This window comes from Podarcis liolepis, assembly GCF_965112155.1.
Source record: "Podarcis liolepis genome assembly, chromosome: 2".
NCBI classification, from domain to species: domain Eukaryota; kingdom Metazoa; phylum Chordata; class Lepidosauria; order Squamata; family Lacertidae; genus Podarcis; species Podarcis liolepis.
In genome coordinates this window covers 118,319,209-118,336,292 of record NC_139555.1, presented here as the reverse complement: position 1 = coordinate 118,336,292, position 17,084 = coordinate 118,319,209, and the positions used below count along the sequence as shown (strand labels likewise).

Genomic DNA, 17,084 nt, shown 5'->3' with positions numbered 1-17,084 from the left:
TCAGGTTGAGCGCTTTCAGGTTGCGATCCACGGCGACCCGGAAGTAACGGAGCATGTTATTTCCAGGTTTCGCTGCTCGCACATACGCAGACGGTAAAAATGACGTCACGTGCATGCGCAGAACCGGTGAAACACGACACGTGCAGTTGCGTCTTACGTTCTGTTCGGGATGCGAATGGGGCTCTGAAACGGATCCCGTTCACATCCTGAGGTACCACTGTATTATTTCTCCTTGAAACCTGCCCTGTGCACTTGAGATCCTTTGCATAAACCCTGAATGGGGCAAAAAAATAACTGGCATGGGGTGGGAATGTAGGAATCAGCCAAATGCAGGCTAAGACCATTGGCCTATCTAGCACAGTATGGCCTGCACTGACTGGCAGCAGCTCTCCATGGTTTCAGTCTCTCCTAACCCTAAGTGAAGATGCTGGGCATTGAACACAGGGCCTTCTGCATTCAAAACAGGTGAGACATCATACAGTTCCCTCCGCCTCTATCTCCACGCTCTAGGCTGTCACTGGATGAAGACGCAGGTGTCGCAATGTCATGACCTTACTTGGAAAATAAGTACAACCCAGGTGGTTAAGAAAGCCCAACAGAGACTCCATCTCCTCAGAGTATTGCGGAAGAATGATGTCAATCAACATTTGATGATCTCCTCCTACCGGTCAACAATAGAAAGTGTCCTTTCATATTGCATCACGGTGTGGTACGCTGGTTTGACATCATCTGACAGGAAGTGCCTACAGAGGGTGGTGAATACAGCACAAGATATTATGGGCTGTCCCGTGAATCCGCTGGATGAAATAGCGGAAGAATAGCCTCAGGAGAGTGAGGAAAATTCTCAGGGATGATTCACACCCTGGCCAGCACTTTCTTGATCTCCTGCCCTCAGGCAGAAGATATAGAAGCATGATCAGTTGCACCAACAGGGTAAAGAACAGCTTCTATCCGTGGGCTGTTAGGCTGCTGAATGAAAAGATAACAACAGGGCAACTGACTCTTGGGTTTGGTGGGTGTGCGTCAGTAAACGAGGGGAATTAAGACTAAGAGAGCTGAGTGGGGGGTGCTCGTGTAATCTCACTGTATACAAGTTGTACAAGTGACAATAAAGTATTTCAATTTCAATATCAAGTAGATAAAGACGTACCGCTTTATAGCGGGAAGGTAAACGGCGTTTCCGTGTGCGGCACTGGTGCTGGCTCACCAGTGCAGCTTCGTCACGCTGGCCACGTGACCCGGAAGTGTCTTCGGACGGCGCCAGCTCCCGGCCTCTTGAGTGAGATGAGCACACAATCCCAGAGTCGGTCACGACTGGCCCGTACGGGCAGGGGTACCTTTATCTTTTATCATCCCTAGACCTTTGTCGCTTTTAGCAGCGAGCTCACCTGCACAGTCCTCGCTTGAGTAAGTGAACAATCTCCAGCCTTCTAAGCACGATGCATTTATTCTTAGGGCTGCTCTTTTGTAAAGGGGCCTCTATGTGCCAGGTGCTGTACAATGGAGCAAAAGAGAGAAGTCGATCTCCTGCCCGCAGCCTTACATTCTAAGAGAAAGAAGGGCATGTTGGGGAGGAACGGACAGGAGGCAAAGACGGGTCCTGCCTGGGAAAGCTAGCAATAGGTATCTGAGAAGGCTGGATCGGGAGGAGATGCAGAATTTCAGGTAAAGGTAAAGGGACCCCGACCATTAGGTCCAATCGCGGACGGCTCTGGGGTTGCGGAGCTCATCTCGCTTTATTGGTCGAGGGAGCCGGCATACAGCTTCCGGGTCATGTGGCCAGCATGACTAAGCCGCTTCTGGCGAACCAGAGCAGCGCACGGAAACGCCGTTTACCTTCCTGCCGGAGCAATACCTATTTATCTACTTGCACTTTGGCGTGCTTTTGAACTGATAGGTTGGCAGGAGCAGGGACCGAGCAACGGGAGCTCACCCCATCGTCGCGGGGATTCGAACTGCCGACCTTCTGATCGGCAAGCCCTAGGCTCTGTGGTTTAACCCACAGCGCCACCCGCGTCCCTAGAATTCCAGGAAGAGGAAGCAAAAAAGAGAACAGGAGACTGAGATCTTCAGCTTCACAAGGGGTTTAATAGAACCAGAAAGCTGAACTGAAAGATGAGACAATAGAGGCAGCGGGTAGAAAAGAATGAAGAATCCAATTCACAGAATCCCCCACCTTGCCTAGGCCAGGAATAAGGAACCTTTGGCCGTTCAGATGCCATCAATACTACAACTCCCATCATTCCCCAATAACTTTGGTCATGCTGGCTGAGGCTGATGGGAGTTGGAGTCCGGCAGGATCTGGGAGGGCCACGGGTTCCCCAGTCCTTGCCTCGGGTGTTTCCCCCAAGTCAGAATGGGTTCCAGATGCTTTTCAAGTGTAGCTGGTCCATCGCAAGCCACTGGATGCTGTCGCTATTTTGCAAGGCTCAGAAGAAGGAAGGGGAGCTGAAGGAGAGGTCTCGTGTCCCCACCCAACTTTCTGGGTACAAGCAGTGCCTCCCAGTCTCTGTTTCTGCCAAGATGCCTAGCAAGACTGGAGTTTTTGTAAAAGTGTCACTCTCTCAGCCTGTGCTATATAATGGTTTGGGCCCTGTCCTCAGCACGGGCTTCAATGGAAGCATCTCTTATATGTTCTTCTCGCAGGCATGGGTCTTCTGATGCCTGATAAGATTAGATCTTTGACAGAAGCCTTGCCCACAGTCCACGCACCTGTGGGGCTTCTCCCCTGTGTGGATTCTCCGATGGACTGTAAGGTGCGCCCTTTGACTGAAGCCTTGCCCACAGTCCAGGCATTTGTGCGGTTTCTCTCCCGTGTGCGTTCTCTGATGTACAACAAGGTGCGTTCTCTGACTGAAACTCTGGCCACAGTCTGTACATTTGTAGGGCTTTTCACCCGTGTGGATTCTCTGATGCCGGATAAGGTTGGACCTCTGGCTGAAGCTCTGCCCACACTCTGTGCATTGATGGGGTTTCTCTCCCGTGTGGATTCTTTGATGGATGATAAGGTGAGCTTCCCACGTGAAGCTCTGTTCACAATCTGGACATTTGTATGGCTTGTATCTCATGTGGATTCTCTGGTGGGCAATGAGGTTTTTCCTTCGGTTGAATTTCCCCCCACAGTCAGAGCATTTGTGAGGCTCCTCACCAGCATGGATTTTCTGATGCCTGATAAAGTTCGATTGCCAATTAAAGATTTTCCCACACTTAAGGCATTCATACGGGGTTTCTCCCACCTCAATTCTCTCATGTCTACTAGGGTTCAACCCTGGATCTACACTTTCCGGACAACCTGAACTTCTGTATGATGCCTCCTCTTCTGTATGGACTTTCTGATGATTGATAAGGTGCGGGCTCTGACGAAAACTCTTCCCACAATCCGAACATTTGAAAGGTTTCTCACCTGTGTGAATCCTCTGGTGGCTGATGAGGTTCGTTCTCTGATTGAACCTCTTCCCACAGTCAAAGCATTTGTGTGGTTTCTCGCTGCTGTGGATGCTCTGATGTCGAAGAAGGTTCCCTCTCCGGGAAAATGTTTTCCCACATCTGAAACACTTATACAGGTTTTCTCCTGTGATAATTCTTTCGCGCCGAATACGGTTTGGTTTCGGATTGAGACCATTGTTTTCAGTGTGAATCTTTTGATGTTTGATCAGGTTCGATTTCTGACCAAAGCTCTTCCCACATTCTGAGCATCGGTAGGGCTTCTCTCCAGTGTGGATTCGGTGATGTCTCACAAGGTTGGATCTCTGGCTAAAGCTCTGCCCACAATCACCACACTTGTGCGGTTTCTCCCCCGTGTGCAGTCTCTTGTGTATGAGGAGGTGTGCTCTCCACCGAAAACTTTTTTCACAGTCCGGACATTTGTAAGGCTTCTCTCCGGTGTGAATTCTCTGGTGAGCGTTAAGGTTTGTCCTCTGGTTGAAACGCTTCCCGCATTCCGGACACTTATGCGGCTTATCTTTTGTGTGGATGCTCTGATGCCTGAGGAGGTTCCCTTTCCGGGAAAAGACCTTCCCACACTTGAAGCATTTGCATGCGTTTTCTCCAAACGGAATCCTTTTGAGTCTGTTGTGGTTTGGCCTCTGACTGAATCTCTTCCCGTAAGAAGAGTACCTGTGTGGTTTGTCGTCCGAGTGCACGCTCTGATGTTTGATGAGGTTTGATTTTTGAGTGAAACCCTTCCCGCACTCTAGGCATTTATAAGGCTTCTCTCCAGTATGAACTCTGTGGTGCCTGACGAGGTTGGAGATATGACTAAAGCTCTGACCACAGTCTACGCACTGGTGCGGTTTCTCTCCTGTGTGAATTCTCTGATGGATGATAAGGTTTGCACTCCGACTGAAGCTCTTCCCGCATTCTAAGCACAGGTAAGGCTTTTCACCCGTATGGAATCTCTGGTGTCTAGTAAAGCTAGTCTCCCAATTAAAGGTTTTCCCACACTTAAAGCACTGATACTTTTTCCCTCCCGTGTGGATTCTCTGATGCCTGTTGAGGTTTGATTTCTGAGTAAAAGTTTTCCCACAAATATTGCACACAAACTGTCGTTTTCCCGTGGAAACTCTTCGTTGTGCTACAGTTTCACCAGATTCAGCACTCCGGCAAAGGATGGATTTATCGCTCTGACTCTTGTCTGTTTGTATTCTCTCTTCCTGCCTCTTCCCGTCTTGATCTCCAAAGCGCTCTTCTGGGTCTCGAGGCTTTATTCTTTCCAACGGCACCTCAAATGAGGGCCTTTCTTCCTCGCTCTCCCAGCCATGGCCTGCTGGAATAAAAAACAGAAGCTTGTTAAAAATGGAACCTGGATGGCAGATGAAGGTGATGGACTACATGGAATTGGCGGAAATGACTGGCAGAATCCGAGACCAGGGAAGAGAGACGACGGAAGAAGATTGGAAGAAATTTAAAGACTATTTACAGAAATATTGCAAAATTAATGAATGTTAGAATGATGTCAGAATGAAGTTAAGTGGTTTAAGCAGCAATGTTATAAAGGTGTATGTAAAAATGGATTGTTAACAGGTGAGAATCCAAAGTTATAATATATTATGTGAAAGGACTAAGATAAAAACAAAGAGGGAAAGAAATTGCTGAATTAACTAACTGAATTGGAATACAAAAAAGGGAGGTGTGAGGAGGTCAGGGAAACAAGGAAATGAATGTAAGGTATGGAAAGACTGATGTATTTTTTAAGGGGTTTTTTTTGTATTTTGTATTTTTTCTTTTATTTTTTCTTTTGTCTTTTTTTCTTCTTTTTTTAATTCATGTAATTCTTTTCTTTGAAACCTTAATAAATATCTTTTTTTTTTTAAAAAAAAAAAGGAACCTGGAAAAGACACTATGCTGACCTGACCCAGCAGGGCTTTTCTTAGAAAGGCTAAATGGAACTTTCATGTTCAAAAGTAGTCTATCTCTGAACACCAGTTGCTGGAGAAACAAACAACAGAACAAAACCTCACGTTTCTTATTGTGGAGACCCAGGAGTCGTTCACCCAAGGAGACAAGAAGATGCGAAGGACTGAGAAAGAACTGGGGAGGGGGAATTCCCAGCTTCCCCTCATTTTTGCATCTCTAGACTTTTCTCAATTCTGTTAGGGGCAGCATTTTATTGGAAAATCTTACTATATCACCATCATCATAGAATTGTAAGGTTGGAAAGGACCCAAAGGTCATCTAGTCCCACCCCCTGCAAGGCAGGAAAATCGTTTCTGAAATTTTGAAAAAATCCTCCCAAAGAAGTCCAGGGCGGCAAACAATAGCAAGGTAATATGGGGAGGGGAGCGGGAAAACCACTGCTACAGCGAAAGATGCTTACCCAGCAATGTGCCCCCCTCCTGGCCTTCTTGCTTGATCTCCCTGGGGTGGGGCCTCTCTCCAGCATCCTCTTCTCGAGAGAAACTCATCGCCACCTCCTCAAATTCTCCCAGCACCTGAAACGCAGTAAGCCAGAGGTTTGGAGGCAAAGCGTCGCAGTGTGACCCGAGTGGTCAGTTCACATAGGGTACTTTTCCTTTTTAAAGAATTAACTCGTATTTATTGGTTTAAATAACTAAGTATTTATAATAAAAAAATTCCTTCCAATAGCACCTTAAAGACCAACTAAGTTAGTTCTTGGTATGAGCTTTCGTGTGCATGCACACTTCTTCAGATACCTATTCAGATAGCTTTCGTGTGCATGCACACTTCTTCAGATACCTAAGTGTGCATGCACACGAAAGCTCATACCAAGAACTAACTTAGTTGGTCTTTAAGGTGCTATTGGAAGGAATTTTTTTATTTTGACTATGGCAGACCAACACGGCTACCTATCTACTAAGTATTTATAAACAGGCTGAGGAGGCAGGGATCTGGGAATTTGATGTTTTTACAGTGGTACCTCGGGTTACATATGCTTCGGGTTACAGACGCTTCAGGTTGCAGACTCCGCTAACCCAGAAATAGTGCTTCAAGGTTAAGAACTTTGCTTCAGGATGAGAACAGAAATCGTGCGGCTTAAGAATGGACCTCCAGAACGAATTAAGTTCTTAACCTGAGGTACCACTGTATTATGTTTTTAGATACGCTGTAAGCCACTCAGAGTGGCTGGGGAAACCCAGACAGATGGGTGGGATAGCAACAACAACAACAACAACAACAACAACAACAACAACAATTCTACTTGGAAACTGAAGGATGCAGGAGGAGAAGCCAATAATGAAGGAGTATCCTGGAAAAGAGGGGGCATAGAATCAAGAGTTTGAAGTGGCCCTGAGGTCATCTAGTACAACCACCTACATTGCAGGAATCTCAGCGAAAGCATCCATGACAGATAGCATGGCAGTTTGGCCATGCTATTCACACTTTGTTGCAGGTCCCACTTCCGTAATAACTTAGCATGTCATTAATCTATTTTTAAAACAACAAATCAACAATTACACTGTACTACTAGTGTCTGATTTTTATTATTAATGTATATTTATTACTAAATAACAAACTCAAAATTTATTTAGCATCATTATTGTTCGTCACAATTGTACTATTAACATGACACAATAATGAAATAATAAGTTAGTTATTATCTTTAATTACTTCTATTGTATTATCATTAATTTTTATAGCAATACAGTCATACCTCATGTTACGTCCGCTTCATGTTACGTTCTTTCAGGTTGCGTCCCGTGGCGACCCGGAAGTACCGGAAAGGGTTACTTCCGGGTTTCGCCGCTTGTGCATGCTCAGACGCGCAAAATGACGTCATGTGCATACACAGAAGCAGCAAATCGCAAACCGCGTGTGCACAGATGCGCCGCTGTGGGTAACGTTCTATTCATGTTGCGAACGGGCCTCCAGAACGGATCCCGTTCGCAACCAGAGGTACCACTGTACTTCCCTATTGCTTTATTATGGCCAATTATTATGGATTCCATGAGTAATAATAATAATAATAATAATAATAATAATAATAATTATGACAACCATCATTATCACCTTCTGGCAGGAACATCTCAACTAAACCATTTGCTACAGCTGTGAGAGAGTTGGACTAGACCCCAGGAGACCCGGGTTCAAATCCCCATTGGCCATGAAACTTTCTGGGTGACCTTGGACCTGTCAGTCGCTGCTTCTCAGCCTACCGTACCTCACAGGGTTTTGTGAGGATAATACGGGGAGGGGAGAGAACCATGCCTGCCACCTTGAGATCCTTGGAGGTGCAAAGGAAATAAACAACAATGAAGTAATCATCATCCAAGTCTGTACCCTCTTTTCTGTAGCATCTGCTGATCTACTGGGGCTTTTTTCTACCCGACTTGGGATGCGACAGGACCAAAGCGCTCACTGCCAACCCCAATTGAGACCTCTTCAGAGTGTGGGATGGTGGGAACTATCCTCACCTCCTGTTTCCACCTCTCTGCCTCCTGCTGCCTCAGCAGGAAGTCTTCAGCCAGGGCCACCGCCTGGGCACAGGTCTCCGGCCCGCCTTCACCCACCCAGCTCTGGATCTCCTCCGGCAAGATGGCCAGGAACTGCTCCAGGATCACCAAATCCACGATCCGCTCCTTCGTGTTGAGCTCGGGCCTCAGCCACTCACAGCAGAGCTCCCGCAGCCGGGCCCAGACTTCCCGGGGCCCCTTGACCTCCTGGTAGCAGAACCAGCGGAAACGTTGGCGCCACGTTTCGGCGCCGGGAGCCTCTCCCTCGTGCGGGGTCTCCCCCTTCACAGCCCCGCAACCCGCTTTCTCTCCGGGCTGCACATCGGTCCTGGGAGACCCCTCTCTGATGCCTGAAGGAAGCCCGTTCGCTGCTTCTTGCTGGCAAACCCCGGCCGACGTTTCCGAGAGCGCCAATGGAACGGGGAGCTGCGGAGAGCTGGTCCACCCGGAAAATGGAGACTGTACGTTCTTCAGGAACTCCTGCCACTGGGCCTCCCAGCAATGGGACAACAACCCATCGTCCAGTTCACACTCGGCTTGCTTCGCAATGGCCCGGCTGAGGCATTCCCCAATGGTTCCACCTTGGGGGGTCTTTCTGAAACGTTTTGGCCTCTCTGGTGGGGTAGACCCCGCCGGGTCCAGCTCTTCCATTTTCACTTCCTTCTCCGCCACAGCATCATACGGGTGGGGAGCCAAACAGGACACCGTCCTTTGCTCGGCGGCCATTTTGTCTTTGGGCTTGGTTCAACCAGTTCCGCTTTTGCATCACTCTCAGCCTACATGCCAACCATCAAGCCTTGGGCAATTTCGAGAAGACAACCAGACGGAGGTGGCGATGTTTCAAAATCCCTCGGCTACACAGCCGGCCGTAGGGCTCTCTCCCCACACTGGAAGATTTGTTTTTTTTCTGAAGAACAGAAAGGAAAGATGTTTTTTTAAAAAAATAATTTTTATTGAATGATTTTATGTTACAAAAAACAATACAGCCATACTACCACTAAATATAATTAAGAAATAAAAATTACATACATCGATATTTAGTTTGTTATTTGTTATTTACCATCTTATTTCCTCCCAAACATTGCATACAACAACAGGCATATGTGCAGACACCCACACCCGCACACAAAATGATAATAAGGAAAGTAAATATTTTTTCCCTTTTTATCTTCCAAAATCTTTTCTTCAACTTTGACTTCCTGTCAAGTCCCTTTGCATATATTTTATCTTTCATTTGAATGTACACATTCAGAAAGGAAAGGTTACTGCACTTGAGGCTTTTCAGTACTGTTGTACCTTGGTTTTAGAACAGAATCCATTCCGGAAGTCCGTTCAACTTCCAAAAATGTTGGACATCCAAGGCATGGCTTCCGATTGGCTGCAGTAGCTTCCTGCATGCAATTGGAAGCCGCAGAAACCGCGTCAAGACGTTCGGCTTCCAATGAACATTCGCAAACCGGAACAGTTTGCGGCGTTCAGAAGCCTAAACATTCATGTAGCAAGGTGATTGACAGCCAATGTACGGCTGTATAGAAAAAGGAGGTGTAAGAGGCAACATTACTGAAATGTATAGAATTACAGTGGTGCCTCGCAAGACGAAAAGAATCCGTTCTGTGATTCTCTTCGTCTAGCGGTTTTTCGTTTTGCGAAGCAAGCCCATTGACGGATTAGCGGATTAGCGCTATTAGCGGCTTTTAGCAGCTTTTAGCGGTTTATCTGCTGATCGGATCAGCTGATAAGCGGCTTAGCGGCTTAGAAAAAGGGGGGGAAAGGGAAAAAAACCCGCAGGAACTCGCAAGGCATTGTCGTCTTGCAAAGCAAGCCCATAGGAAATTCGTTTTGCGAAGCACCTCCAAAACGGAAAACCCTTTCGTCTAGCGGGTTTTCCGTCTTGCGAGGCATTCGTCTTGCGGGGCACCACTGTATGTATGGAAGAATTATGATATGGAGGAAGTAGAAAGCAGAGAGATCACATTCTTGACATGAGCCAACGGTGTAATGCAGAAGCAAAAACTACTAATGCTATTCTAGCCTAGGGCCCTCGTATTTATGGGACCGCCTCTCCTGGTATGCCCCGCAGAGGACCTTAAGGTCCATGAATAACCATATTTTAGAGGTCCCGGTCCCTAAGGAAGTCAGACTATCCTCCACCAGGGCCAGGGCCTTCTCAGTGATGGCTCCAACCTGGTGGAATGCTCTGTCCCATGAGACTAGGGCCCTGCAGGATTTAACCTCCTTCCGCCGTGCCTGTAAGACAGAGCTATTCCGCCTGGCCTTTAATTTGAATTCAGCCTGATCTTTTATTTCCCTTCTCTTCCCTCCCCCTTTTATGAAGATTACCCACTTTGAGACCCCACAGCTAACTCTCTCTTGGCCTCCTCGCTGGCCCAAGTAGGACTAATTCAGCCAGCTAGCCCTGGTGACTACTAATAATTATTGGATGGATTTCCCCCAAACTGATTTCTGAACTTTGAATTTTATTGTTATTCATGTTTTTATGCTGTATTTTATGCTGCTTCTACAATTAAGTGTTTTAAATTTGTTGTTAGCCGTCCTGAGCCCGGTTTTCTGAACCGGGAAGGGCGGGGTATAAATAGAAAAATATTATTATTATTGTTCTTATCAACAGAAGATCAGGCCAAATATCCATCACAGAAGGCAGCAGTGCCCTGCCCCCAGCAATTGGTATTCGGATGTACACTACTTCTGAACATGGAAACGTTTGCTTAGATCCTTTGGTACAATGAGAACATACAATAATAATAATATTATTAATAATTATTATTATTTTATTTATACCATCTGGCTGGGTTTCCCCAGCCACTCTGGGCGACTTCCAACAGAATACAGTGGTACCTCGGGTTACATACGCTTCAGGTTACAGACTCTGCTAACCCAGAAATAGTACCTCGGGTTAAGAACTTTTTTTCAGGATGAGAACAGAAATCGTGCTATGGTGGCAGCGAGAGGCCCCATTAGCTAAAGTGGTGCTTCAGGTTAAGAACAGTTTCAGGTTAAGTATGGACCTCCGGAACGAATTGAGTACTTAACCCGAGGTACCACCCTATTAAAAATAAAATAAAACTTCAGACATTTTTAAAATGGCGGCAAACAGATTGAGATTGAATCCTGACAAGACAGAAGTACTGTTTCTGGGGGACAGGAGGAGGGCAGGTGTGGAGGATTCCCTGGTCCTGAATGGGGTAACCGTGCCCCTGAAGGACCAGGTGCGCAGCCTGGGAGTCATTTTGGACTCACAGCTGTCCATGGAGGCACAGGTTAAATCCGTGTCCAGGGCAGCTGTGTACCAGCTCCATCTGGTACGTAGGCTGAGACCGTATCTGCCCGCGGACTGCCTCGCCAGAGTGGTGCAAGCTCTGGTTATCTCCCGCTTGGACTACTGCAATGTCCTCTACGTGGGGCTACCTTTGAAGGTGACCCAGAAACTACAACTAATCCAGAATGCAGCAGCCAGACTGGTGACTGGGAGCGGCCGCCGAGACCATAAACCACTGGTCTTGAAAGACCTACATTGGCTCCCAGTACGTTTCCGAGCACAATTCAAAGTGTTGGTGCTGACCTTTAAAGCCCTAAATGGCCTCGGTCCTGTATACCTGAAGGAGCGTCTCCACCTCCATCGTTCTACCCAGACACTGAGGTCCAGCACCGAGGGCCTTCTGGCGGTTCCCTCACTGCGAGAAGCCAAGTTACAGGGAACCAGGCAGAGGGCCTTCTCAGTAGTGGCGCCCTCCCTGTGGAACGCCCTCCCACCAGATGTCAAAGAGAACAACTACTATCAGACTTTTAGAAGACATCTGAAGGCAGCCCTGTTTAGGGAAGCTTTTAATGTTTGATGTATCACAGTATTTTAATATTCTTTTGGAAGCCGCCCAGAGTGGCTGGGGAAACCCAGCCAGATGGGCAGGGTATAAATAATAAATTATTATTATTATTATTATTATTATTATTATTATTATTATTATTATTATTATTAAAAAACAGACTCTCACCACACAGCAAAAAACAAGGCATGCTCTTGCTCGGACCTGACCCCAGATGTTCAAATCAGATGCTCAAATCTAACGCTGGGTCAGTTGGTTAGAGTGTGGTGCTGATAATGTCAAGGTTGCAGATTCAATCCCTGTACGGGGATATCTACACCTTCCTGCAGTGCAGGGGGCTGGACTAGATGACCCTCAGGGTTCCTTCCAAATGTACAGTTCTATGAATCTCACCATAGAGTTATAAATTCTAGAGGTGGGAACCAGGAACATGCTCAGGCATTGTTTGAGTTAATTTTCTTTTTTTAAGGCAAGCAAGCAGGAGGACATAGGCTTCCTCTTAAAGGGGGGGAATTTCACCAGCTGAGAGAACAAACCACCCAGCTTAAGCTGTGGCCAAGGGCGTCCCAGTTCTGCCCAGGTCCCTTTTCCTGCCCAACCAGTGTGGCTCAGTGTCAGAGCATGTGCCTGGCATGCAGAATGTCAATCTCCAATGGCATCTCCAGGCCAGCCTGCGAATGGATGCCCCCCTGCCTGAAACCTTGGAGAGCTGCTGCCAGCCCGTGCAGGCAACACCAGCCTGCCTGCCTCTTCTCCCCCTGCCTTCCTGCCTTAGGATCACCTCAACCCCCTACCCCTGCAACCCAAATGCCCCCCCAGCTTTGCTCTCACCCCTCCTCACCCTCAAAGTGCTGCCTCTGGGTGCAAAAAAAAGAAGAGGAAAAGGAAGTTCCTCCTTTCCTTCCCCACCCCCAGCAGCCCACCCCAGTTCCCACGCCTCTCTAGGAGCCGCGGCTCGCTGCCTTTAACCCTTGCCCAGCCGCACTGAGAATTAATAATAATTCCCCCTTTTCCAGACAACGATCAAAAAAGCCGGATCCACATCCCAAAGATGCTAAGGGTGTGTGAGAAAGAAAGAAAGAGATGGGGTGATGGGAACGGAATGGCTTGCATCCCTCAACAGGAGCACTGCAACATTTTGTTACAGGGGCCCCACTTGTTATTGGTGTATTCCCCCCCCAAGCACCATTTATTTCAGGTCACCAAAATCTGTGTGCTGCTTAAGTACAATTTAAAAGACACCCTCAAAGTGGTTTTACAGAAAGAATACATTTTTTAAAAATAAAAAAAAATCAGGGAAAACAACTATTTAAAAGGTTCAGAAATAATTAAAAACAGTGAAAAGTTAAAAAAAAGATTCAAATACATGTCGACATCCTTCATATCTGGATAGGCTTGTAAAAATAAAGGTTCTACAGTGAAGGCATCTGCCTCATGTAAATAGGCAGAGAGTTCCAATACTGATTTCTGCTGCTATTGTTATTTTAATTTATTACACTGAGCTGGACCATAAAGAAGTCTGATCGCCGAAGAATTGATGCTTTTGAATTATGGTGCTGGAGGAGACTCTTGAGAGTCCCATGGACTGCAAGAAGATCAAACCTCTCCATTCTGAAGGAAATCAGCCCTGAGTGCTCACTGGAAGGACAGATCCTGAAGCTGAGGCTCCAATACTTTGGCCACCTCATGAGAAGAGAAGACTCCCTGGAAAAGACCCTGATGTTGGGAAAGATGGAGGGCACAAGGAGAAGGGGACAACAGAGGACGAGATGGTGGGACAGTGTTCTCAAAGCTACCAACATGAGTTTGACCAAACTGTGGGAGGTAGTGGAAGACAGGAGTGCCTGGCGTGCTCTGGTCCGGGGGTGACGAAGACTAAACAACAACAACACTGAAAACAGCATTTTAAAAAATGCAATCACAAAAAATATGGTAGCTCTTTACAGGTTGTTATCCCCCCCCCCCCGCATGAACATCTCTGTATGTGGATAAATGGCAGAAAGTACAGTATGATTATATGCTGCCTTCGAGTTTTTAATTTGATTCTACACCTGTAATTATTATTGATTATTTTCAGTTGTTATCCCTGAGAAACGTAGGGGGGAAAAACAGGATATATTTATCCGAAAGTCTTCAAACTTACATGACCCTTTAAAAATTAGCTGATGAAGGTGAATACATCGAAACAGGGCCCTCTCCTGGTTTCTGATCCATAATTGAAATCTGCTCAGTGATTGAAATCAAGACCTCCACGTCGAATCTGACTATGGACTAACATGAATTTATCTCTACTCATAAACTCTTATCTTTAATACTGTAACGAATTATTGTGTTATACATATCTTTATGAGTTTGAGTTTGTAATCTCTGTTTGAGTTTGTAATCCTTGCCAGAATACATACTTTTGAATGGGTTAGTTTTTGTTACAACTGACTATTGATTTGCGAGTATACGAAACTTATACTGCGATTTGAAACTTACATTGGCCTGAGTTCTTGGTGTGCTTTTTTCTTGGTATGGTTAATAACAAGAACTCCAACTTATTTAAGGAAATACAGTACAGTGATACCTCGGGTTACATACGCTTCAGGTTACAGACTCCACTAACCCAGAAATAGTGCTTCAGGTTAAGAACTTTGCTTCAGGATGAGAGCAGAAATTGTGCTCCGGCGGCGCGGCAGCAGCAGGAAGCGCCATTAGTTAAAGTGGTGCTTCAGGTTAAGACCAGTTTCAGGTTAAGTACAGACCTCCGGAACGAATTAAGTACTTAACCCAAGGTACCACTGTATAGCATATAAATATGGTGAAGGGCCTTGTAGGGGGTTTCCCCCCTTCTTCTTCTTCCCCCTTTTTTTCTTCTTGCTTTTATATCTTTTGGTTCTTTTTAAAATTCTGGTTTTGTAGGCTAGTTTGATTCTGATTGTATTTTATGTCAAAATATTTCAATAACATTAAAATAAATAAATTCAGAACATCAAAAAAAGCCCGGCTGCTGGATCAGACCAATGACCTATGTAGTTCTCAAAGAGCCCAACCAGGTGCATGTGAGAAGCTTGCAAGCAGCTTGCAAGTACAGCGGTGCTCTCCCCTATGCTCTTAAGACATATTGGTTATGTAGAGCCTCCATATTCAGGAGTAGTTGAATGCTGTAAAACTACAGTTTCAACCAAGAAGCCCCGACAATAACAGACTGGCATTACAAGCTACAAGAATTTGCTGAAATGGCACAGTTAACAAACACCCTGAGAGGCAATTCAAAACAAAAATTTATGGAAAAGTGGGATAGATATAAAATATATGTTCAAAAATACAGTAAAGGTTCACTATCTAGGCTAGCATTTGATCGACGTTGGAGTGAGACTGAGTTGAGAAATACAGTGGTGCCTCGCAAGACGAAAATAATCCGTTCCGCGAGTCTTTTCGTCTTGCGATGTTTTTCGTCTTGCGAAGCACGGTCCGTCGCAACTGCGCCTCTTCAAGCGGCTTTAAGAAAAAAGCGCAAGAAGTTTTCGTCTTGCGAAGCAAGCCCATAGGGACATTCGTCTAGCGAAGCAACGCAAAACCGAAAAACCCTTTCGTCTACCGAGTTTTTCATCTTGCGAGGCATTCGTCTTGCGGGACACCACTGTAAGACTAAGAGCACATATTGATATAGGAATGTATTAGATAATATGTAAAGAAATACAGTGGTACCTCGGATTACAGACGCCTCAGGTTACAGACTCCGCTAACCCAGAAATAGTACCTTGGGTTAAGAACTTTGCTTCAGGATGAGAACAGAAATCGCGCTCCGGCGGTGCAGTGGCAGCAGGAGGCCCCATTAGCTAAAGTGGTGGTTCAGGTTAAGAAGAGTATCAGGTTAAGAACAGACCTCCAGAACAAATTAAGTACTGTACTTAAGCCAAGGTACCACTGTATACAATAATAAGAGTACATTCATTTGTAAAAAAGGAATATACAACGGGAAGGACAGGAAGTCTAGTGTGTTGGTATGTATATGACTTTGGGGAGGAAATTGTTTTTGTTTTTTCTCTTTGTTCTTTATTTTTTTTTGTTTCATTTTCTTTCTAGGTATATAAAATTTGTATATAATTTATGGATACATGTTGGAAATTATATTATAGTAAGTCCTGTAATGTAATATGACAACGTTTACCGATGTAATACAAGAATGTTAACAAAGAAATAAAATGCAAATTATAATAATAATAATAATAATAATAATAATAATAATAGACTATGATGTCCCTATTCTCCTCAGAGAAATGTTGGAGGGTATAGTTTTGGGGGCCCCGGGGCCCTAAAATATTTTATTGCGGGGGGCTGGGGGGGGGGAGACTAGATGATGGACTATGCTGAAATTGACAGGGAAAATCAGAAACCAGGAAGAGAAGAACTTTAAGGAGTGGGAAAATTAAAAAAAAATATATTTAAGAAAACATTGTAAACAACTAAAAACTTTGGCAGGATTTGAGTAACGCTTGGAATGTACAAAAAATTATGGATTACTTAAGAAAAATAGAGAAAATAACAGAAGCAGTTTTAAAAAGATTGCTGGAAGGACGGAGGGGAGTCGAAGGATTCAGGGAATCCTAAATGATGGTGTTCATGTTTACAGTTCGAATGTAAATTTGCAATGCAATACTTAATAAAAAAGATTTGACCGAAAATTTTAATAAGGGATGGGGAAAATTTATAACTTACCTTAAAAGACCATTGTAAACAGTTAAAATCGTTAGTAGGATTAGAATATCGTTTGTTCAATGGTGAATTTTAGATGCAATGGAGAGGTTAAAAGATTTGGATTACCATAAAAGATGCAGGAGGAAATGATAAACAGTAGGACCCACAAAGGGGAGGAGGGAATTTCAAGAGATTCATAGGAATCTTGTTTTTATGCTGCATGTTGGTTATGTGACTGTAAAACTTTAATCCGAAAAAACAAATAAATTAATTTTAAAAAGAAGAAGTCGGCTTTGATGCCCAGGGCTGTGCGTTCGAGCCGCACGTTGGGTGACAGATTCCTGCACTGCAGGGGGTCGGACTAGATGACCCCGTGGGATCCCTTCGAACTCGATCGTTCTCCGACTAGCGATCTGACCCGGCCCACGGCATCTTCCTCCGCCTCTCCATTCAACTCTTGGCCAGACACGAGTTAAGTTCAGAGAGCGCAGCTGCGCGCAGGAGCGCAGGCGTCCAGAGCGCATGGCTCTCCCCACCCCCGGCAGCTGGAATCCCGGGAATTGTAGTTCTCCCTCTGGCGGAGCTACAGTTCCCGGCACCCTCTGCAAACTACAGTTCCCAGGGTTCTTTGGGTGCGCTTCCAGGCGGC

General features: G+C 45.6%; 1 protein-coding gene across 4 annotated transcripts; it reads right to left on the bottom strand.

The window, feature by feature from the left end:
* Window positions 1-2,072: 2,072 nt before the first annotated feature.
* Window positions 2,073-16,945, bottom strand: LOC310701104 (uncharacterized protein). 4 transcript variants are annotated; one of them, XM_083491378.1, is made up of 4 exons: window positions 16,457-16,945; window positions 7,872-8,817; window positions 5,816-5,930; window positions 2,073-4,762 (listed from the first exon to the last, which is right to left on the bottom strand). In XM_083491378.1, the coding sequence occupies exons 2-4, from the start codon at window positions 8,634-8,636 to the stop codon at window positions 2,628-2,630; spliced, it is 3,015 nt and encodes a 1,004-aa protein (XP_083347504.1). In that variant the 5' UTR covers window positions 8,637-8,817; window positions 16,457-16,945; the 3' UTR covers window positions 2,073-2,627. The 4 variants fall into 4 exon arrangements, with proteins under 4 accessions (XP_083347504.1, XP_083347502.1, XP_083347501.1 ...); XM_083491376.1 differs by having other exon boundaries at window positions 2,073-4,765; window positions 16,457-16,923; XM_083491375.1 differs by lacking the exon at window positions 16,457-16,945 and adding an exon at window positions 12,594-12,633 and having other exon boundaries at window positions 2,073-4,765.
* Between the last annotated feature and the right edge of the window lie 139 nt (window positions 16,946-17,084).